Source organism: Sparus aurata, chromosome 2 (genome assembly GCF_900880675.1).
Source record: "Sparus aurata chromosome 2, fSpaAur1.1, whole genome shotgun sequence".
NCBI lineage: Eukaryota > Metazoa > Chordata > Actinopteri > Spariformes > Sparidae > Sparus > Sparus aurata.
The window spans coordinates 9,306,207-9,328,236 of NC_044188.1; the positions used below are offsets into that span (position 1 = coordinate 9,306,207).

At 38.6% G+C, this 22,030-nt stretch overlaps 3 protein-coding genes across 3 annotated transcripts; 2 read left to right on the top strand and 1 right to left on the bottom strand.

The window, feature by feature from the left end:
- The first annotated feature begins 4,659 nt into the window (after nucleotides 1–4,659).
- LOC115595592 (RIMS-binding protein 2) lies at nucleotides 4,660–8,306 on the top strand. Its single transcript, XM_030440252.1, has 5 exons — nucleotides 4,660–5,133; nucleotides 5,549–5,705; nucleotides 6,852–6,973; nucleotides 7,098–7,169; nucleotides 7,251–8,306. Exons 1-5 carry the CDS (start codon nucleotides 4,912–4,914, stop codon nucleotides 7,314–7,316), a joined length of 639 nt encoding a protein of 212 aa, XP_030296112.1. The 5' UTR covers nucleotides 4,660–4,911; the 3' UTR covers nucleotides 7,317–8,306.
- Nucleotides 8,307–13,254: 4,948 nt separating this feature from the next.
- ca4b (carbonic anhydrase IV b) lies at nucleotides 13,255–16,473 on the bottom strand. The gene is given in 8 exon segments (XM_030401192.1): nucleotides 13,255–13,440; nucleotides 14,101–14,277; nucleotides 15,274–15,366; nucleotides 15,464–15,555; nucleotides 15,558–15,605; nucleotides 15,866–16,030; nucleotides 16,124–16,168; nucleotides 16,440–16,473. Coding segments are annotated over 8 exon segments (840 nt in total).
- Nucleotides 16,474–17,977: 1,504 nt separating this feature from the next.
- On the top strand, nucleotides 17,978–21,786 carry LOC115595683 (dehydrogenase/reductase SDR family member 11-like). The gene is made up of 7 exons (XM_030440456.1): nucleotides 17,978–18,246; nucleotides 19,536–19,745; nucleotides 20,668–20,762; nucleotides 20,989–21,118; nucleotides 21,236–21,328; nucleotides 21,442–21,507; nucleotides 21,612–21,786. The coding sequence occupies exons 1-7, from the start codon at nucleotides 18,115–18,117 to the stop codon at nucleotides 21,651–21,653; spliced, it is 768 nt and encodes a 255-aa protein (XP_030296316.1). The 5' UTR covers nucleotides 17,978–18,114; the 3' UTR covers nucleotides 21,654–21,786.
- The last annotated feature ends 244 nt before the right edge of the window (nucleotides 21,787–22,030 follow it).

Genomic DNA, 22,030 nt, shown 5'->3' on the forward strand with positions numbered 1-22,030 from the left:
CATTAAAAGGTCCAGTGTGTAAGATTTTTGTAGCATCTATAGCAAACCAACTGAACACCCCTCGTCTCACCCTCCCCCACTGTGACCACCAACAAAACAAACACATGAAACAATAATGACAACAACAACAATAACCTTCTCTCGAGCAAGTGTTTGGTTTGTGCATTCTGGGTTACCGTAGAAACAGGGGAAATCTTGACCGTGTAGCCTTGATAACCTGCCCTCAAATCATGTTAAAGCAGGGCTACACTGAATGGAGCCATCTGATGTGTTTTGGTTTCTTTTTTCAACGTAGTAAAACAACTCATCAATCATCGAAGATTTTTATTAGCTCCCTTAAAAGTCTGTTTATGTTGGTAGTCTCACAGATTCTTCCTGGATATCTGCCGACTATAAACATGGCTGTTGCCCTCAAAAGGCCCAATTGTCCTCAGATGATCGCTGACAGGTTTAGAGATTCAGCTGAAATTTCTGTGGGTTTTTTATTAAAATTACATTTTGCGGCAGTGACTGGCGTCTTTTCCATCACAGCACTTTGTGTGTTGTTTTTCAGGGTCTTTGCGATAAATAGAATTCATGAGAGTCGAGCCAAAAGGAAAACTGGTAACATAAACACAGCCTGTGTTGGACAGTGTGGTTGTAATGAAGTGCAAATATGAACATTATAAAAAAACTCTCAACACTACGTATTTGATGTCCTGGTTTGCATCCCTCCTCCTCTGTGTTATGTTTGTTTATGCACTGTTTTCATCTTTCTGTTTGTCTTAATTTATGATGTGTGTCCTGTCAACATTCGTTAAATGTTTGTTTTGTGTAATGTAAAAAACGATGATCACAAAACTCTTTGCTAAAATGTTTGTGAGTGACAGCGGAGGGAAATGACTCATTTCTTTGTTTTTTCTATATTCAAATCAGAAAACATAGTTAAATTCTCCCTAGTGCAGTAAAACAGTTCAGCTCCCAGCTTACACTGTTTTACATCCTTCCTCATTATTTCCCACTTTCCAAACTATTCATGCTCTTTTCAACTTCTATCTGCTCAATCACACTTTCAGCTCCATTCAAATCCCGGGATGTGTCTCATCTTTCACAGATTGTGGGATTTATTGAACCTTTAAATGCCATTTATAATTAGACACTTTTCCACTTTTACAACCCTTCCTTCAGCTGCTTCTCCCCACAAGTTAAAGCCAAATATTCAGTTTCAATTCTGCTTTTCAAGAGACCTTTAAATTACCTCATCACTCATACATCATTGATGTTATTCAACATTTTAAAAATCAGAAGGCAGTTTAGCATCAGCTTTGAAACATCCTGCATTCACACAACAATATCTTCATTATTGGGCCAGGCAGCATTTACAGCCTGGTTGATTTCTGGATCTCTGTAATGAAGCTGTACACTGACGTTCATGGGAACTCTTTATGTAGTCATGGTCCCAGAAATCAATCCTTATGTAGCTGTGTTTGATTGACTTTGTGTTACATTTTGTTTCCACGAAAGGTGTTCTATACAATAAAGTCCGTTTGATTTCCATGTTGACGACAAAGAGCACTGTGACCTCTTCAAGACTGATCTTCAGTCTTCATCTGTTTCGAAGCAACACCAGCTTTTTAGCTGCAAATGAAAATATTTTTTTTCTCCAGCCCTGATCACAGTCTGCAGATCTCCAACAATCTCGGTTATTAAGGTAGAAAAGAAAGCATCATGCCACACAGATTCACATGTCCTGGATAGACTCAGTCCAACTTCACCATATCCAGTTACAGTTTGTGGTCATGAGGAGTTGGTTTATATGATGATGTCGTAGTTACATTTGTGTTTTTGTATTAGTTTGAATGGCCAGGATAACATGTATCTGATCATTATTAACAATAATGTACAACAATTTGAACGCCAGCATGGTTTTGGTCAAAACAGCCACATCAACGACAGCAACTAGATGAGGAGGCAGAAGAATTCTCCAGACTCCCTTAAAAGCTTTGTGAAATGCTGTCAATGATGAATTCTTAATTATTTGACCCTTCTCGTATATTCAGCATATGTTACAGCCTTGTTTAAGGGGTGTTGCAGCCTCCTCAGGACTCAGTTCCTGCATTCCGACATTTTGACTGTACATTTTCTGTACTTTTTAATCATTTTTTTTTTTTTTTTAACACCATGACGTAATCATATTTTGCAGGGCAACTCAGAGGGCGTCCCTGAACTGTAATCTGAGATCCTATCATTTCCTGTCCTCAAGGCCCATGAGCAAAGGGCAAACCCTGCTGGTGAATTTGGATTTGTGCAGCTTTTTTTTTTTTTTTAGCACTGAGAGCAGAACATGGTCGTCGAGGGCAGCAGGTTAATATCACAGCATCTCTAAATCCAGTCACTTCTAAAATTGAGTGTTAATTATTTCACCCTGGTCGATGTGTTGAGTCTTTAACTGACTCACAATGTGAGATAGTCAGAGCAGAGGGAGAGAGGACTGACCACAGCTCCCTCTTCTGGACACACATGGAAGTGAAAGTGTCTGAGGATTAGAAGTGTTCTGCATTATGTTGTTGTTGTTGTTGTTGTTGTAGTGAAAAGGTGTCTGAAACCACAGGAGAATACATTGAAACCGTTCTCAGGTCACAACTTATAAAGACACAGAAAGAAGTATGCAGATCATTTACTTAACTGAAAGCGCTAACACCACTCTGTGAAACAAACAAGTAAAAGTAAACATTTACCGAGAGTATCAAAAGTACTCGTTTCACTCTTATATCTGATGACTCTGGATGTATTTCACTGCTGTAGGTGTGTACGTTTGAGATCATTTTAACATGTTTAATCTACAGCAGGGGTCTCCAACACGGTGCCCGCGGGCACCAGGTAGCCCCCAAGGACCACATGAGTAGCCCTCAGGCCTGTTCTAAAAATGAAAATTGAATATTGATATTATCTGTTTCCCATCTTGTTAAGTCATTGTTAATAATTATTGTGAGAAATCATTAACGTGATCAGTGTCTTTACATAGATGAGTATCATTAATCATTAATAATCATTTATAAATAAAGGCAAACTGAGCAAATTTGTTATTTCAGAAGAGTGTATCAAACTGGTAGCCCTTCGTATGACTCAGTACCCATGGAGTAGCTCTCAGTTTCAAAAAGGTTGGTGACCCCTGATCTACAGTAATGCCTCATATTCTACAAGATCATCATGTTTGCATCGACGTTACGTGAGGGCCACACAATTCATGTCGTCTCCACCTGCTTTCTGCTTTGCGAAACACATTTTACATTTTATTGGATCCAAACAATAATGTATCTGAAAACGTCGGAGCATTTTCTCAACACATGAATTAAAGCAGCACTTCCACAGTCTTTACACATGGACAGGAAGAGTACGGGATTTTAAAGGTAACTAGCAACTAAAGCTGCCAGACACACAAGTAGTGGAGTAAAAAGCAGAAGTATAAAGTTGCATAAAATGGAAATACTCAAGTAAGCGAAAGTACCTTGAGTACATGTCCAAACATTCAAACTCGTTGACGGGGACAGTTGAGTACAATTCAGTTCAACTCAACTTTATGTATAGCTTTAAGGACATGGAAGTAGTACTAAATAGATTAATATAAAAAATACATATCTAAATCTAAAAGATATATACAGAGTGACAAGGCCATATGAAAAGATAAAAAACAAGAGGAAATGGGACGGATGACACACACAAAAAACAAATAAAACAACAATAGGTGAACACACGGATATAAATGTAAATGTGCGCTGATTTATTTTCTTATTAAATGAATGTCCTCATTGGAAAAGATGAGACTGTGAGTGGAAATTTGTTGGTGTGGTGCACTGAGTTTAAAAAATTATAAATAATGTGGATGTGTATAAATTAACAACAACTAGTAAGACAGACTACGTTCAACAAAAAACCATAATGTTTGCAAGTTGGCCCAAATATGACCCTTTTCAATGTTTTCCTTACCTACTTCCCTTAAGCCTGCCTTATGCACATGCTCAGACACACACACACACATACACGAGAGAGAGAGAGAGAGAGAGAGAGAGAGAGAGAGAGAGAGAGAGAGAGAGAGAGAGAGAGAGAGAGAATTGTAAAACCTTCCTTTCCTCCACAGGAGATTACCACCTGCTTACCTGGACAGAGGTGAGGAGAGGTAGTGTAAGCGTTCAGTGATATGAATCTGGGTCAAGGTGCAGGAGGAAAACAAAAAATGCAATGTGCCATGTGTCAGTATGATAGATAATGTAGATGAGTCTTGGACTATAGAAAGAGATTCAGTTTTGTTTATTTAGATAATTCTGTATATATTGTGTCATTTTGCGTCCAGAATTAGTTTTCCTGGATATGAAGACAATAAACCAGGGTCCGTGCAAAAAAGCCTAATTTTAATGAATTCTCACAGTCATGCTTCAACTTCATTGTTTTCTAAGAAGCTCAGTTTATTTCTCATGAAGAGCGGACAGCTGTATTTTTCTTTTTACTAAATTTATCCTGCATTGTAAGAAATAAACCTGATTATTTTTCAGTGCATGCCTCTACTGCCATGAGAGTCTTCTCAGGATTGCACTTACTTTATAGCTTCCAGTGATATTTCACAGACACAAGGGGCTCTCTCAGCTGCCGTATGTAAATAAGAGGCAGCCTAAAAGAACTGCACGCTGTGATCTGACCCAGATAACATGTCAGTGTTTTATTTTGCAACTTTTTTTAAAGCAAGTACCTCGTGCTGCACGGCCTTACAGAGCAACAGGCAGTGCTGAACAAATGAATCTGTCCACTTGCTTCAAAGAGGATTACTGTTCCTTCTGCTTAGCTTAGTTACCTCAAATTAGGATAAGGGGTTAGGAGAGGTCTGCCGTCCACAGCGGCCATCTGTCTGTGGACAGCCGAGCGCTCACATCGCTGTAAATGGAGACAAGTCTGGAGTTGGATGTTTTGATATTTCCAGATGAAGTGAGGATTGCCACTCCGGACGATCTCAGAGAATGGGAACTCGAGACGGCGAGCCAGTTGTCCATACCCGACGTCCGGCTCTTTGTGGCCCTTTACCCCTACAACCCTGCTGCAATGTCTCCCAACTATGAGACGGCTGGAGAGGAGCTGCCTTTTGTACCAGGCCAGATAATCAAGGTAAAAAAAAACAACCCATGTGGTGTCTTTTACTTTTTCAACTTAGTTTAAAAATCAGGCAGGTGAAATGGTGCACAATAGTCTCACAGTGCTCTGTCAGTGTTCCGGCCCGTGTGACTCATATATTTGAGGTGTGTTTCCTCAGTTGAAAAGCTTCTTCGAAAGAACACGGTGGAGTTTCCTGTTTGTGCTCGATTCAGGCCACCTTTTTTTTTTCCTTTCTTTATTTCCTGTCACCGCTCTCAACTGATTGATGTGATTTGCCGCCTTTTTCATTGAACGTGGCTCCTGCTGCAACAAGCAAACACACACACACACACACACACACACACACACACACACACAAACATGCATTTGTTCTCTTCCATAAGCCCTCAAATAAAACTACAAAACTATCTGTCTGTGCATGTGTTAGGTGTGTGGAGACAAAGACTCGGATGGTTTCTATCACGGCGAGTCCGGCGGTCTCTCCGGTTACGTGCCAGGCAACATGGTGGCTGAAATCCCCGTGGACGACGAGTACCTGAAGCATCTACTCATGCAGCAGGGATTCATACCTGTGGACCGCACAGGTACCAGGACACTGTGCTCTTACACAGTAATGTAGGGATGATATAACGTAACGTAGCGCGAGAGGCTGTTTGCACTGAGCAGGAAGTTAAGAGAGTTAAAAAAAAAAAAAGATGTAACAGAGTAAAAGTGAACAGAAACCTTGAGTGTAGAATGCAAAACTGACTGAATACATCAAGTGTGAATGTGAATGTGTATCGTGCTTACTCAAGTGTGTTAGCTTGTCTATTTCAGGTTTGGTGCTTTCACTGACCCCTGTGCACATACATTCTCTATTTTAGCATCAAGTTTTTGTGATTTAAAGGCAGTGATGGAATGTAACTGAGTACATTTACTCCTGTATTCTTCTTAGACCAAGGGAGCTGAAGATCCAACATAAATCATGTCATATTTCTTGTTATTGGAATATGACTAACTTCAGACAAGGACACAAAAACAAACATGTTTCAGCCATGTTTGAACTGATGCCACATGCCAAACAAGCACATCTTCCAGAAACTATAACAGATTTGACCTTTCAAATGAAACCTCACACATGCAACTAGGCCTTACCGGTCTTCTGTTAGTATATTGTCCATGTGGGTGTGCAAAATAAGGGAAAATTCAAAATAAAAAGTATGATGAGTCTGATGGGTTTAAGAACAGTGAGAGGTACTTTATACTTCAACTCTACACCATATAAGAGGCAAATCTTGTATTTTTTACTCCACAACAATTAATTTTCAACTTCAGTCACAAGTTACTTTGCAGATTACATGCTGCATTAGAGCCAAAGTTGTATATTTTTAAATGTATTTTATCTGCAGCTGGATATAAAAGAAAATAAACTGATTGTGCCGTATGCTGAATATCAGATGCAATAATCAACAAAGCAGGCTGATAATCTGTTGACCCATGATACACAGTATACTGTTTAAATATATGTAAATATACAGTGTATATAGAGAGAATTTATTTTCTATTTTTGATACTCAGGTGCATTCAGTGTCAGATACTTTCAGACTTTTACTCAAGAACTATTCATACAGGTGACTTTCACCTTAATCTAATCGATATTTAAACATGCCATTTAAGTTTTACTCAGGTAAGACCTTTGTGTAATTCATATAACACTGTTAAAAGTTGTATTTGTGTGTTTTGTCGTGCAGGCATGTCTTTAACACCTGATCTGAGTGACGCAGCGAGCATCCCCGAGGATGTGGTTGTTCGACGAATGGTGGCCTTATTTGACTACGACCCGTGGGAAAGTTCACCCAACATGGACAGTGAAGTAAGCACGATGAGGATGCATGAACCATGCTGTGTTTTTAAAAAAAAATCATTTTATTGTTTGTTTGTTTTATGTGGTTTGTGATGATATTTCAGAACATAATCGTTTTCCTTCTTTGCCAAAGGTTGAACTCGGCTTTCATTCAGGAGACATCATATACGTGTTAGGTGAAATGGATCAAGATGGATTTTACTATGTGAGTTTCAGCGCAGTGACTGTTCTCTGGTCTTTACGCTGACTGTTTTATGCACAAGTTTAACTTTCATTTCAATTTCAGGGGGATGTGCGTGGACGGAGAGGTTTGGTTCCATCAAACTTTCTGCAGCCGCTTCCCTGGGATTAGAAGGAAAACGCCATGCTAGGATGCTTGCTTCAGATGCCAACTCTCAGACACAGTGAGACATCAGCAGTTTTTATAACAAAAGAAGAAAAATGGAAAGAAAATGTATCTTTTTTTTAATCTTTTTTATTATAGAGCGGCTCTGCAGCTGCTTTAGAACGCAACTTAATGAGTGTCAACACTGTAAAATCTGACAAAGTGACTTTACATAAAAAAGTCAAGGACACTGATAACCTCATAAATTACCAAGTAAAGTTGACTCATTTCATTTTTAAGCTTTAACATTTAAGCTCGTACAACTTTTATCTAATAGTCTACTTTACTTGGTGAGTTCCTCAGTTTCCTGACTTTTTTTAAAGTAGAGTCAACTTTTTAAATTCACAGTTTCTGCAGATGAGCAACTAATTAATCCAGTACGACCAGAACATGAAGTGAAAAGAGTCACACAATTGTCAGGTTTTTAATTTATTGGGGTTTTTTGGGGGTTTTTTTTTGCAACAACAATTACAAACCATTTGGGGAAAGATATTACAGATAATTACAAATTGTACATAATTAACTTGATGCAGTTTGATTAATAAAAAGACGACAGGAGCCAACAGCTGAATTCTTATTTAAATATCTGTAAGTGTGTTATAACATGAACAGACTGGAATGATTTTAATCATACCTGATGGCAATGGATACATTATTTTAGCCTTAATGAAACACTTTAATTCTCAGTTTATTGCAGACCAGAGTGTGTTATCATAGTACGTCTATAATTTGCCTTAAATCCTGTTTATATTCTTTTCTAAAACTGGCTCATAGTTTTTTTTCATATGGAGGAATAAGAAGAAAATATCTTGTAGTCTTTGGAGTTTTGCAGCAACTTTTATGTAAAAACAAATCTAAGGAGAAAAACTGTATAAAGAAAAAGTGTTTATATTGTAATTACAATGTAAAAACTGTGAAAGCAGAAACTTGAGAAATAAACTGAATCCTGGATTTGAACAACATGTACTCGCTTTCTTTTAGAGCTCAGCTACTTGTTTGTTCTGGTTTGATAATCTAGATTAAAGTTTTTCACAGTCAAAATTATCTTATTAACTGGTAATAAATGCACACAAATCACAATTAAGTTACAAAAACAACAGAAAACTTCATCCAGTTTTCTCGAGGGGCCTACACGTTTTAAAATCTTCCACAGAGTCCGTTGGTTTCTTCTTTTGCGTTTCTCTGCAGCCAACAGTATACTCATCCATAAAGTAGGAAACACTACACTGTGTAGTGAAGTTTAGTAGTGCTTTCTACTTTATGGGTGACAACACTGTACATCAGTAGTTTCTGGTCGCTCCGCCGTGAACGTTGAACACATGACAGGTTGAGCAAAAGCAAGATTTCACACATGAAATGTGGATTCTCCAAGACCGACTTCTAACTGAGAAACACGAAATCAGTTTGAAATCAGTCGCACGCACAGTACTTGACAGAAATGTTGCATAAAATCCTGTTGATACAGAACATTAATGACACATAAAGCAGCACCTCCTGTATATTTGAGTGCATTTTACTTCACAGTGGAAAGATACAACAAATAAAAGTAAAGTTCAAGATATTTTTTGAGGTCAACTTGCTGTCAGGGTCTTACCGGCGTTTGGAGTCCGCAGAAGAAAGAAAACCCAGAAGTGAACGTGATCTTTTATTAACCCTGTCTGAGCCACGTGGTTAACACAGGAAGAGCTCTAACAGTCACACACACACACAGACACGCACACACACACACACATACACACACTACCACAAAAACTATACATGCAGGGAAGTGTGTGCAACTGAGCATGTGCTCATGCGCGCACACACACACACACACACACACACACACACACAGCAGTTGGAGTATTGAACACATGTACTGAAAAATATTCATTTGCTGTAGAATATATCAAATGTTTTCATGTTTCTGGAAAATAATTATCACATTATAAATTGATAATCATATGTAAGAACCTGGAAAACTTCTACAAATATTTGTACCTGTAACTACTTCATGTACTTCTGGGTAATGATTCTTACAATACAGTATATTTCTTGTATTTCGAGTATTACTGTGGGTATTTTTTCATGTGCAATCTTACTCAATAAATTGATTGCAGCCATCAGATAAAAAGGAAAAAAAGTTTCACAATCAAGAAACAGTAGCTCAAAATGTAGTAAAACTCAACTTCTTAGAGAGTGTAATTAATTACTTTCCACATCTGCACGCACTCACACACTCACCCACGCATGCAAATTCAAAACCTACGCCCAGGCTGCACCACTGCTGCCAAGCGTGAGCTCATCCCTTTTAAGGACATACAGCTCTGAGGCGACACCTGCTTTTAAGAAAGAAGTCAGAAGACACTAAAGCGGATAGATATTGATCCCACTAATAATTTATGTGGGTGTGTACCAATTATCTCAGGACAAAATAGTCTTCACTGAAGCAGCGTCGAGGCTTAGAAAACAAAATGACGAATGATCACAGTAAATCACAAAGGCATCGATCGAGTGAGGTCGTTTCAGAGATGTAGGAGCTGTTAAATGCTGGGAAAGGAAATCTGGAGCCCCCGGCTGGCCTCAAATGTGTCGAGTTTTATAGACGTGCAAGTCCAAAATCTTCAGTATAGATGACAGGAAGCGATTCGTATCTTGTTTGTGCTTCTGAGAACTCATTCACGCCTGCATCATGTCTCTGACAAGGTGTGGGTGGGGGATGGTGGTGCGAGAGGCTCTTCCCTATCCCAGCAGCAAGTGTGCAATATGCTTGCAACAACAGAAACTTCGCAAATAGAAGAGAGACGGGCCTGTGTCCTCTGTTGTCACGACAACCCAAACCTCAGAGTCACACCAAGTGAAATAAGAGGAAGTGGGGGATGGGCGGGCACGCACAAACCGAGAGAAGATGTCCTTGTGAGAGAATAAAGACGAAAAGACAGGCAGACAGTAATGCACTAATGACAGTGATGAACACAGACACATGCAGGGTTTGCCAAAACTTTAATTTGCCTGAACGAACAAGATCCTAAAAGTATCAGCAGATAGAGGTTGTATCTTGTTGAGATAATGAGTCTACATGTGTCTCGTCCAAGACGAGGATTGACCCTCTGCAGCAGGCCAGCATGACTGTGCATCCTGCAGATTATCTCAGCACTGTTGCGTTAGGCCAGAGGACGTGCTTGCATCAGACATCTATTCTTGTTGAACTTGGGATTAGATCCAAAGTGATCTCCTGCAGTGCTTAAGGCGATATAGATAGCGTCACGGTGCCAGAAACAAGCGCAGTGTCTAATGACACCAGTAGGTTTGATCCTGCCCGGTCACTGCTTAGGACTGATCGAATTATGTTTCACCTATGATGATTGATCTCAGACAGGAAGTCAATCTTCTGTTACGTAATGGTGGCCGTGGCGGCAGTGTGGACCTTTCCGCTCCTTTTAATAATGATTGCTGCTGACTTTTGCAATTGTTTGTTTAATCAGCAGCTGGAAACTCTGCACGTGCACACAATCAGCCACCGTGACTGTTTCTGTCCAGTCAAACATTCAACTTGACTTGAGATCAGTGCGGGCAGTGTTGTCAAAAGTACCAAGAAGTCATGCTTGAGCAAAAGTAAAGATATTGGTTTAAAATGTATTGCATTGATTCAAGTAAAAGTCACATATACAAATAGTGATGAGTAAATTTCTTCAAAGTATCTGATATTAAATGTAGTATTAAATGTACAAGTAAAAGTAAAGTATAAATACATTAACATTTATTTAGATGCTGTGTCCAGCGGTGCAGCTGAAGTAGAGCGTAGCAGCAAATGGACATTCTTAAGTAAAGTACAAGTACCCACAGTAGCGTACATGAGTAAATCTACTTAGTTACATTCCATCAATGAGAGGAAATGATACACATACAGTATTGACATACATGCATATCAGAACGGCCAATAATCGGATCTGATATTCAGGACTCTTCTGATTATAAGAGGGTGTTTTTTTCTTTTTGTTTGTTTTTTATATGTTTATTTTGTGTGGCTTTTTCATGGCTTTATTGTTATGACAGTTTAGAGATATGACAGGAAATGGTATGAGAGAGAGGAGGGGGATGACACGCTGCGAGGCGCCAAAGGTCAGACTTGAACCCAGACTGCTGCAGCGAGAACAAAGCTTCTGTTTATGGGACACACGCTCTGCCAACCGAGCTATCGGGGCGCCCCTATTTTGTCTTTTAATCAAATTGCAAATAAAACATATTAATTAAAGAGGCAGCATTTCTATTCTACTTTATCTATTCTACTTTATCTGGAACCCTGTCAGGCGCTTTGAGTGTCTTGAAAAGCGCCATACAAATCCAATCCATTATTATTATTCATCATTATTCATTATTAGAGTATATTTTTCTCAGCCTCCTACCTTGTGCTGATACTTTGTGTTATTGTTACACTCTTTGTTCCCTTGTGTTGCTTTGTCAGCTAAATTTCTCCTGTATGGGATCAATAGAGGCACGTCTTATTGTGTCTTAATTTGACATTACATCAGGGCTGTGGTTTGTTAGCAAGTCACCAAATGAGAGACAAAACTTCAGCTAAAACTCAGTAAAATAACTTGCTGATAGACTGAGTGCACAGTATGCAGCTGCAACCCAGAGCTGATGCAAGCAGAGTCCAAACGTCAGACTTGCTCAGTGCTGCCACCTAGTGGATGAGAATGGAGGTGACACTTTGTAGATATGATGCCATTTTAAATTTCGAACATTCTTTTTCCTTTGTTTGTAAATAGATTTGCTTTCAAAAGTAGCCACTGGTTCAGTATGCATGTAAGTACACACATTTAATAAATGTGACAATGTTTCCAAATATTGGTCACTCAGTGTTATACAATGTAGATGAGAATTATGTGCTGCCTATAAAGTAGCAACAGCCAATGGGAGGCCTTCACCTGACCCAGATCAAGACATATCAGGTGAAACCATGCAGGTCTATTTGTAAGGCACAATTAAGATACAAGGCAGCTCAAAGGGATTTACAGGGGCATTAACTGACATTAGTATGTATTAAAAATTGCATTAAAGCCATTAAACAAAGAGGAAACACAACATTTTGTGTTTCTTTCAGTTTAATTTTAAATGTTTCTCCTGCCACAATGCTCTGGTTAGATTTAGGCTTAGATACCACTTGGTTATGGTTTGGAAAAGATCATGTTTTAGCATAGATTGAGTAAGATCGAGGCCATAAACGTGTAATGTAAATGTGATCAGACACATTTCATAGAAATGTTAAAACAGTATAACCTATGAAAGGTACAAATTTGAACATATCTGTGGTTTGTCTTGTTGTTCATATAGCAGAATTCCCAAAATACCAGGAAGATAAAACCATCTGATACATTTATGCCCCTTTGGCATAATTTTTTGTTTTTACAAACAGTTAAGAGGATTGTGTACCAAAGTCTGATTCACGGAAACATTTGAAATGTGTGTCCTCATTTTTTTTTTTTGTCATTTAAAGATTTACTGGCGAGAGGCTGAACTCCCAGAGAAGTTCAAATGTGTGCAGGTCAGGAAGGAAACACTTCAGTAAGCATAAGCATTGTGATAACACATCACAAGAGATAATATAGAAATATCAGACAATAGTCCCTGAGTCTGTAAATTCAGTCATCCTTCATGATAACTTTCCATTCAAAAAGTAAAAATGAGTGTCAGATCAGTGGACTTCAGTGCAGTCAGTTTAAAAAAGACATATTTCATGAGGTAAGATGAAAAATCTATAACTTAAATATACATCTTATATTTGAGAAAACAGCATAGAAGTGGAAACAGTAGACTGAGAAGTACTTTGAAATATACAGTTAATAATATTTAATGTATCTGACCCTCATCAGTGAAGAGAGACAGCAGTATTATTCATTAAGATGATGTTTAAGAATAGCTTTCATCCTGTAGTGTGCAGGCAGAGTGCACTGGACACCAGCACTGACATGAGGGGTAACACAGTGCTGACCAGAGCAACATTGCCACTGGAGTAATACACCTGCCGTCTGTTCATTGGCTGAAGTGGTCTGTAGGTTTTGACCATTGGCTTTCCATCAGGAAACAGAAGCTGGGAGAATGCAGTGAGCTGTAACAACAACAAAATCACGACAGACAGGTGAAAAAGTACTCGGCACTGTGATAACATGGCAAATAAATTTAATATACAATGTTGTTAGAAGAGGTGAACAACTCAAAATCTTAATGTGTTGCTCCTCTATTCAATATCTTATATATAGATATACGACATGATACAATACGATTCGATACGATAATATTCGATACGATACGGTACGATACGATACGATGCGATGCGATGCGATGCGATGCGATGCGATGCGATGCGATGCGATGCGATAAGTTGCAATAAGATAGGATGCCATACAGGGCGGTACAATTCCAAACCATACCATACCAAATGATACATTTGATGCAATATGATGTGGTAAGATACATTACGGTAGGATATGATGTCATATGATCCGATTATGATACAATACCGCATGTTACCACAAGGGTACAGTACCGTATCATACCATACCAAACTATACTGTACATGTGGTACAATACATTACATTATGTGTGCGATAGTTGAGATAATAGCACAACAACATATAAACATAGATGCACATACCAACACAAAACACACATCTGTAATCTGTAAGTAAGTTTATCTCATGTTCACTGTCAGTACATTGAGTTATTGTCCTCCTCTGGGTAGATGTTACAATACTGTGACAGTAATTACTTGTTTCCTGCTGAGAGGAATGGGGTTTTCAAACAGGCTCCAGACGACCGCCTCAGAACAGTTTGGTGTTGTGAGGGAGCCACTGTAGCGAAAGTACTTGGTCATATTCTCCTGATGTGGAATGAGCATTTCCAGGGACACACCCCTCAGTGTCGTGCTGTTGTCTAGTTTTATATTAACGAGACAATGATGTCAAGAAATCCATTATTTAACAATAACAAGGTTCAAGGTGACAACTGCATTGTTCAAATCGCTTTATTATTGATTGTCAGCCTTGGTTTTTTATGACATTGTTTTATCAAATAACGATTGCACTTTAGCCAAACGCTGGAACAATCAGCAGCTCACTCAAAAATCAAAGTGGCAGAAAGATAATGAAGCACAATTTTCCATGCAATATGTTAAATTGAAATGAAAGAATAAAATGTTGAGCTCAAACTTTCTGTAACTGTTGGGACAACATCCTCTTAATGATTTAGTTCAAATAGATGCCAGAGCATAAATCACACAGGGCTTTTCATCAGTTGCTGGAAATATGAAAACTTTCAGAAAGCTCTAGATGGCATACTGATGCTTTGGGTGTCGATTTTATTTTATTTCATTTTATTTTCTATGTTTTACATGTTACAAGTTTACGACTCCTTGGTACGTTGTATTATTTCTCTATAACCACAACATTAAAAACTGCCCTGTGTAATGTAATTCATTACACTTTAAATGTTTCTTCTGTCTAAATCTCTTTTGGTGAACCTCAAGGCTTGATTCATGGACCATTCATAATTTAGTTTTGTTGAATTTTGACAAAAACAGTGGTAACTGTTGATGGCATCTTTGGACAAATTCAGTTTTAAGCCCATAACCTTTATCCATCAAAGGTCCATCTTAGAAATTGGGAGTGTTTAATCTTCTTCCGTCCAAGCTTTATTACAGCTTTAAAAAGACTGCTGTCAGTTGATTAAAGGGTAATTGAAAAATCACTGATCTGAAGATCAAACCTGCTATCTACGAGATGACATCTTCACAATTATACAATCTATGACCCACCTTCAGTACATTTTATTAAGAAACATGCTACTCCAGAATTATAAATAGTCAGTGTTCAAATACTCATGCACATACCTTTAATCGCATAATAATGGCTAATTTTACCACAAAATAACCAAATAAAATCACCTGAAAGAAAAATCCAAGAACAGCCGCACCTGTGCGATCTCTTACAGCCTCGGATAAAGAGTTGTATTCTTCTTTTATGTGGACAATGTGGATCTGTAGAGTGCATACAGTAATTCAGTACTGATCTGAATACAGAACACATTTCAACATTTCAATTTGTCAGACATGGCGTTGCCTCCATTTTTCATACCTCCATTGGAAATCGTTCTCCATCAATCGTGTGTTCAGACCCCAGTCCTCCATCTCTTCCCCAGTGCAGGTGTAGTTGGAGTGTCTTGTATCAGACAGATTTCCTTCTTCAATCTTCATACTGGATGGCATTTTTGTTGAAAAAATTGGTCCATGAAAAAACCTGTTTGGTGATGACTAAAAGAGTGAATTTCTCTGGACAGCTTGTTGCTTTTGCTAATCTTATCCAACTCTTGCCACCTCTTGTACCATAAAATATCATCACCTCAGTGGTTTACAACTGATGTAATAGCCTTATGACTATTTTACAACCAGTTCACCTCAGTCGAGCCGACTCAGAAGCACATAGACTCATCATTTTCAAATCTTATTAAACAAATAAGAAAATATCACAAAAACGCACCACTGTGACCATTGTTTAAGAGGCGACCATAAAAAGTGTCCTGATAGCCAGAGAAGTGGAAAGGAGTGAGACATTCATCTAGTTGATTTTTCTTTGTAACGATGTTAACTGGAGACTGAAATCTGCCGCCGCAGTTGTATGAAACACCTTCCCATACTTCTGGACCTGCAAAACAAAACGTAGAAAATGTATCTCCATGCTAAATTTTTCCCTCTTTTATTCAAAGTGTTAACGACAGTGGCTTGTCTTGAGGCTTACCTGTGCAGGTGTGACTGCATGTGAATTCAGACTGGTAGCACCAATCTACAAGAATATGTTTGAAGATCAATGAATAAAAAACAAAGAACATGTGCATACCTGCCCGTGAGGGATAATTCCTCTGTCAAGCAAATGTATAAGGAAGAAATATCTGAAGTTCTTTGTCATGGGCAAACCCAAACTTTTTGCTATTAGTTGAATAATCTTTTAAATCCACCCACTTATGCACAAACTAAGCACCACAAGTCCAATTAAATGCATTTGTACACTGAATACATTTTCAAATTTGTCTCATTTAGAACCTTGGAGAATGTACCTGCCCCTGACACAATCTTCAAGGAAGATGCCATGAAAAACAAAGCAAGTACAAGCAGCATTGTGAATGTACTCTATCTGTCCAAGTCTGCCTGTATTGAAGTTTTTTTTCAAAGAGGATGCCAGAAACAGAGTTCAACCAGCCTGATATAAGACAAGTAGGTCCACTTATCAATCCTGCCCACACTGCCCACTTTGGTTTTATGACTCCTGATTCTTGTGACCACTGATACACAGCACACTCTGATATCTGAGGACTGATATTCACAAGATACTGACCGGACCCTTCTTCACAGGGTTCGACCTGAAAACGCACAGCTGGAATCACGCAATTTAGATTTACTAAACCCCACCTGATCAGATATGCTAAATTCATTAAAGATGCAGTTTTCCTCTCTTCGTGACTTCGTGAAAGGCAGAGTTATCAGCAAATGACAATGTATTGTGAACTGCAACTGTTGTTATAGGCTACTGTTACTGCTTCTGTTTAATGAGCTAGGCTATATGTACTACAGTTCTATTTCTAATATTGCTAGTAAGTAACAAAATGAGTGTCTGCTGGGGAAGCAGAGTTAATAAGGGTTGTAGGGGATAGTGAACAGGTGGCGTTTAAGGAGTTTTTTAAAATATGTCCATAGGTGACACGTTACAGATGTCAGCAGGAAGAGCATTCCAGAGGGTCGGGGCTGCGACCAGGAGGGCTCTATTTGCAAAGTTATGGAGTCTGATCTGGACATCTTGCCTTCCTGTTTGAACTTTACACATTGATGGAAAAACACCCAAAACACCAAAATGTTTTTCTGAGATACAAGTGATTATGCTTAGCTGCTGTTTCAGGACCATGGACAGTGCTGTTTGTTGTGTGTTTTGGGGGGCATGCACAGCGGGGGGCAACATTACGGGGGAGGGACATTCGACTGTGACAGTGTTAACAGCTTTAAAGGCCTACATCATACAGATGTCAGCTGTGTCAGTCTCAAGTTGGCCTGGATAGGATAGACAGGTACAACGGATCATGTAAAAGTTTTGGCGCGTTTACGGAGTCGTGGGCGTGTCTTATTTTGCGCGCGAAATGAGCGAGACAGCACCTGAGTGAGTCACCTGGGATCTTACTATAGATTAATACAATCCAGACCGGACACAAAACACACAGCTGTTAATAAGACAAAATAAAGTAATCTTATCGATGTTTAATTTCTCTGGTCTTTGTTATGTTTGGTACCTTTGCAGACACTTGGAGTTCACTACTCTGCTTTGTTTCTTTTACCTTTGATTTGTCACCATCTGGACACACAACACAAGTAAGTCTAAGTAAGTTGTGATAAAGACAATACACTTTACGAATAATTGCTTATCACTTTCTAACCGCGAATTTCTACCTAACGTTGTCTTCTGAAACATCATGATGACAGCATTCTGTCGCATTTCTTAGTTACCATTTCAGCAAAGTTTGCTCGTTTTGCTTTGTGCATGATTGAGCGGAAGGGCGAAATACACACCACAGTGAACGCACCAAAGTGACGTACCTGACGTAGGCGGAACTGAATAACATCCGCCGTGCTGCGTTCAAGTTTGGTCGACAGTTGGAACCGTTTGTCAGCTCTGCAGCCAGTTCCGTTGTTTCTCTCCTCGGTGCTGTGAGGGTCTCGTACTTGTAGCAGGTTAGCGGGGTTGTGATGGACCGCTGGAGGGGCAGAGTGGCTCTGGTGACCGGGGCCTCGGTCGGGATCGGGGCGGTCATAGCGAAGGAGCTGGTTCGGCACGGCATGAAGGTGGTGGGCTGTGCCAGGGACGTCGAGAAAATCCAGGTGGGACTTCTGCAGGTTTCTGTGGACTCAAACTTCACATCAGGGAGGAGTTACAAACTAATGTGACACTACCAGAGAAGTGCTGACATAACTGATAGCTTTAGTGTGTAAATATTCGAGCAACTGAAAATTTAAAGAAGTTTGCAAAACAAAGAAATAGCTGAGTCATTAACAAGCCTCCTATAAATTGATTGTCTAAGGTTACATCAAATAAAGTTGAGCTGTGTCAGTGTAAAGTTGACCTGGAGAGGATTCAGTTGATCTATTTGTAAGTGAACCAGTAACTGTTCTCTTTCCTTTTTTCTTTATTAACCCACATAAACATCTTGAGTCTCAAACCTTGTTGATAAGTTACCACAATGACTGAGACATGTTTTTCCAGTGAGAAAACCTTCCTGTGGCTGTGATAAGTTAATATATAATCCATCAGTCAGCGTAGGCAAGGTTCTCTGCAGTGTTTTATAGCACTTTGCATCATAGAAGTAGAAGTTGAATCACCTTTATAAAATTCAAAAAACAGGTAGCAGAGGTGTGATTCTGTCTAAATCTATGAAGAAGCATATGTAGCGGCACGCGCTGCAAAAAACACAACAATTATGGCTCTTACGTCACACTTGACACCATGCAGCCTTTTTGAAATAAGAATTCGGACAATGTAAATGATAGTTGTCAGGGCCCCCCCAAAAAATAGTGATCTCTTTATGCAGAATTTCACAACATTGCAAGCTTTATTTGAAAGTTCAATTCCAATGGTGGATTTGGAGAATGGTGTCACCTGCAGTAAATGAGAGGGAAAAAGGTTTATTTGAAGATGACAGTGTGAGGGAAGTTCTCTAATGTCCCTTATTGTTTTTAAAAGAAGTAACATTATTATACATGTAAAGTGAAATCTTATGTCTGTGGGTTTCTGACACGAGTTCTGTCTTGTGATAGTTATGTGATTTGCTGAGTATGAATGGATGTATTCATGTATTGTAGATGGTATAATGTGCAAATTAATAAATTAGTGAAGCCTCTTCTGTGTAATGATTTGAATTACACAGATTAGATTGGAATAGTGTTTTGAGTTGCATCATGTGTAATCTTGTGATTATATGATACAATTGTGTGTATGGTTTTCTAAAGATGAGGAGAGACTGCCTCTCTTAATATTGTGTCAAACTTGGTGTTTTGAGAAACTCTTGTCTGCACTCGATGAGCGACTGACTTTCAGTTGCCACGACAACAGCCACTTCACAAAGTAGACCGTAAAGCTGATGTGTCTGATGTTCTTTTTGTTTTGATTTCAGAAACTGTCAGCTGAGTGTCAGAGCGCTGGCCACAGTGGGGTGTTGGTGCCCTACAAGTGTGACCTGACCAACGAGGAGGAGATCCTGTCCATGTTCGCCGCCATCAAAGAGCAGCACAAAGGCGTGGACGTGTGCATCAACAACGCCGGCCTGGCTCATCCAGAGTCTCTGTTAAATGGCAAAACCAGCGGCTGGAAGAACATGCTGGATGTAAGAGCTCAGTGTCTTTATTTCAGAAGTGAATATTATCAGATGTGATTTAAAGCTAAAATATTTTGGCCTCTAATTTGACGTCAGTGTTCTGCTGTGTACAGCTTACTGCATGGGACACTTGAATATAAGAGAGCCATCATCAATGTTATTAACGCCTGTGACAAGAGGTGAAGCTATCAATATATCCAAGTACCATTATTACTATCATTATTGGTATTAATTGTAAAATATCAGAAAAAATATATAAGTTTTAAATGCCAAACAATAGTAAAATATCCTAAATATGTCAATAAAATATCAGATAACTTGTAGTTAAATATCAGAGAAATAAGATATCCTCAAATTATGATAAAATATCTTAAAATAATAGTAAAACATCCAAATAATAATAATATAATACCAATGAAATAGCAAAATATCTTAAAATAATAGTAAAACATCCAAATAATAATAATATAATACCAATGAAATAGCAAAATATCTGAAAATAATAATGTTATATCTCCAAAATAAATGTTAAACAAATTAAATGAATAAAATACCATCAAAATAATAGTAAAATATGAGAAGAATGATGATAAAGTATCAGACACATAATAGTTAAAAATCTGAAAAATAATTATGACATATCCCCAAAAATATGAATACAATACTAAAAAATTAAATAATAGCAAAATATCTGAATAATGATAATAAAATAACTGAAAATGAGTAGTAAAAATATCAACAAAAATAACAGTAAAAAATCAGAAAATGATAACAAACTAACTGAAAATAACAGGAAGATATTCCGAAAAAAAATATTGGGGAGATTGTGTTGCTTCTGTGGCACTGTTGCCCGTTGTAGTTAATTTTGGGGTGTCAAACTGCAGCTCATTTTCTCAGTAAGTATTAATGCTGTGATTTGTCTTTCCGGCAGGTGAATGTTCTTGCATTGTGTATATGCACACGTGAGGCATATCAGTCGATGAAAGAAAGAAATGTTGACGATGGGCACATCATAAACATCAACAGGTACAATTTTATTTACTCATGATGTGCAGTCGTAGTCATGTTCGTAAAGTACAGTACAGTCTTCAGTTTGCCTGTTTTGGTCGTTCAACAGTCCAAAAACCTACAAAATATTCAGCTAGCTGAACTGATGGCTACAAGTCTTAGGGACTGATATCATCATATACAGTACATGTAGGTAAATGCCAGAGCTGAGCTTGTTACTGTTTCCCATCATCATCTTTTGCAGCATGAGTGGACATCGTGTCATTTCGAGCGCTGACGTACATTTCTACAGCTCCACCAAGTACGCAGTGACGGCCCTGACGGAGGGCCTGAGGCAGGAGCTGCGTGAGGCCAACACCCACATCAGAGCCACAGTAAGAGTTTTACAAACATATATTTACAAATGTACTTTTTACCTGACCATCATCAGACAAGTGCTTCACAGTGTTTCATGAAGTTTTCCTATATTTGATGATGCATTCCTTTTACAGAGTATTTCTCCTGGAGTGGTGGAGACAGAATTTGCTCCGCGGCTCTATCGTGACAATGCTGATAAAGCTGCTGGTGCATACACCAAATTTAAGGTAAAGAAAATATTATTCCTACATCCCTGGAGTATTCTTGTTATGATCACTAGAATAAGAAAATTCTGGAACACAGAAGCAGCACATAACATCACTTTTCACTTTTCTTACAGTCTTTGGAAGCAATAGATGTTGCAAACTCTGTGACATACGCCCTGAGTGCCCCTCCACATGTGCAGGTGTGTGATTTCACTTGTTGTCAACCTGTGCTTTCATTCTGTTGAAATCAGCGGTTTGATCATGATGATGATGTGTTCACGATTTCACGTGTCTTTTCTTTCAGATTGGAGACATTCTGATGCGACCTGTGGAGCAGGCGTCGTAGTATCGTAAGACAGATTATATATCTGATTGATTCACTGCACATGTGAAATGAATTGCTTCATCAAATCATGGAATTACTTTTTTAAGCTTGTGCTGTAGTTTTGCACAGAATAAAATGTCTGGTTTGAAGATAACATTTGTTGCACTTGAGTTTGTTTGTTTGTTTGTTTAGTTTGTTGAGGCATGAAAATCAGTAAGTCTTCCTTAAAACTACATAGTGCACCTTTAAATTTCATGAACATGAAACATTTCTAGACGAAGAAACAAACCATCAGGATAAATAAGTGAACGTTTTTTTAAATTTCATACATTCTTCTTCCTTTTCAAAACCTGGCGCCTACATTACCCACAATGCAGCTTTGCCACTCAGTGACAGCA

Bases quoted from the DNA above. Each gene is read 5' to 3' on its own strand.
- LOC115595592 (XM_030440252.1), top strand. From the start codon at position 4,912: ATGGAGACAAGTCTGGAGTTGGATGTTTTGATATTTCCAGATGAAGTG. The intron at 5,134-5,548 runs GTAAAAAAAAAC...TGCATGTGTTAG, and splicing joins TACCAGGCCAGATAATCAAG to GTGTGTGGAGACAAAGACTC. The intron at 5,706-6,851 runs GTACCAGGACAC...TTTGTCGTGCAG, and splicing joins CATACCTGTGGACCGCACAG to GCATGTCTTTAACACCTGAT.
- LOC115595683 (XM_030440456.1), top strand. From the start codon at position 18,115: ATGGACCGCTGGAGGGGCAGAGTGGCTCTGGTGACCGGGGCCTCGGTC. The intron at 20,763-20,988 runs GTACAATTTTAT...CATCTTTTGCAG, and splicing joins CACATCATAAACATCAACAG to CATGAGTGGACATCGTGTCA. The intron at 21,329-21,441 runs GTAAAGAAAATA...CTTTTCTTACAG, and splicing joins GTGCATACACCAAATTTAAG to TCTTTGGAAGCAATAGATGT.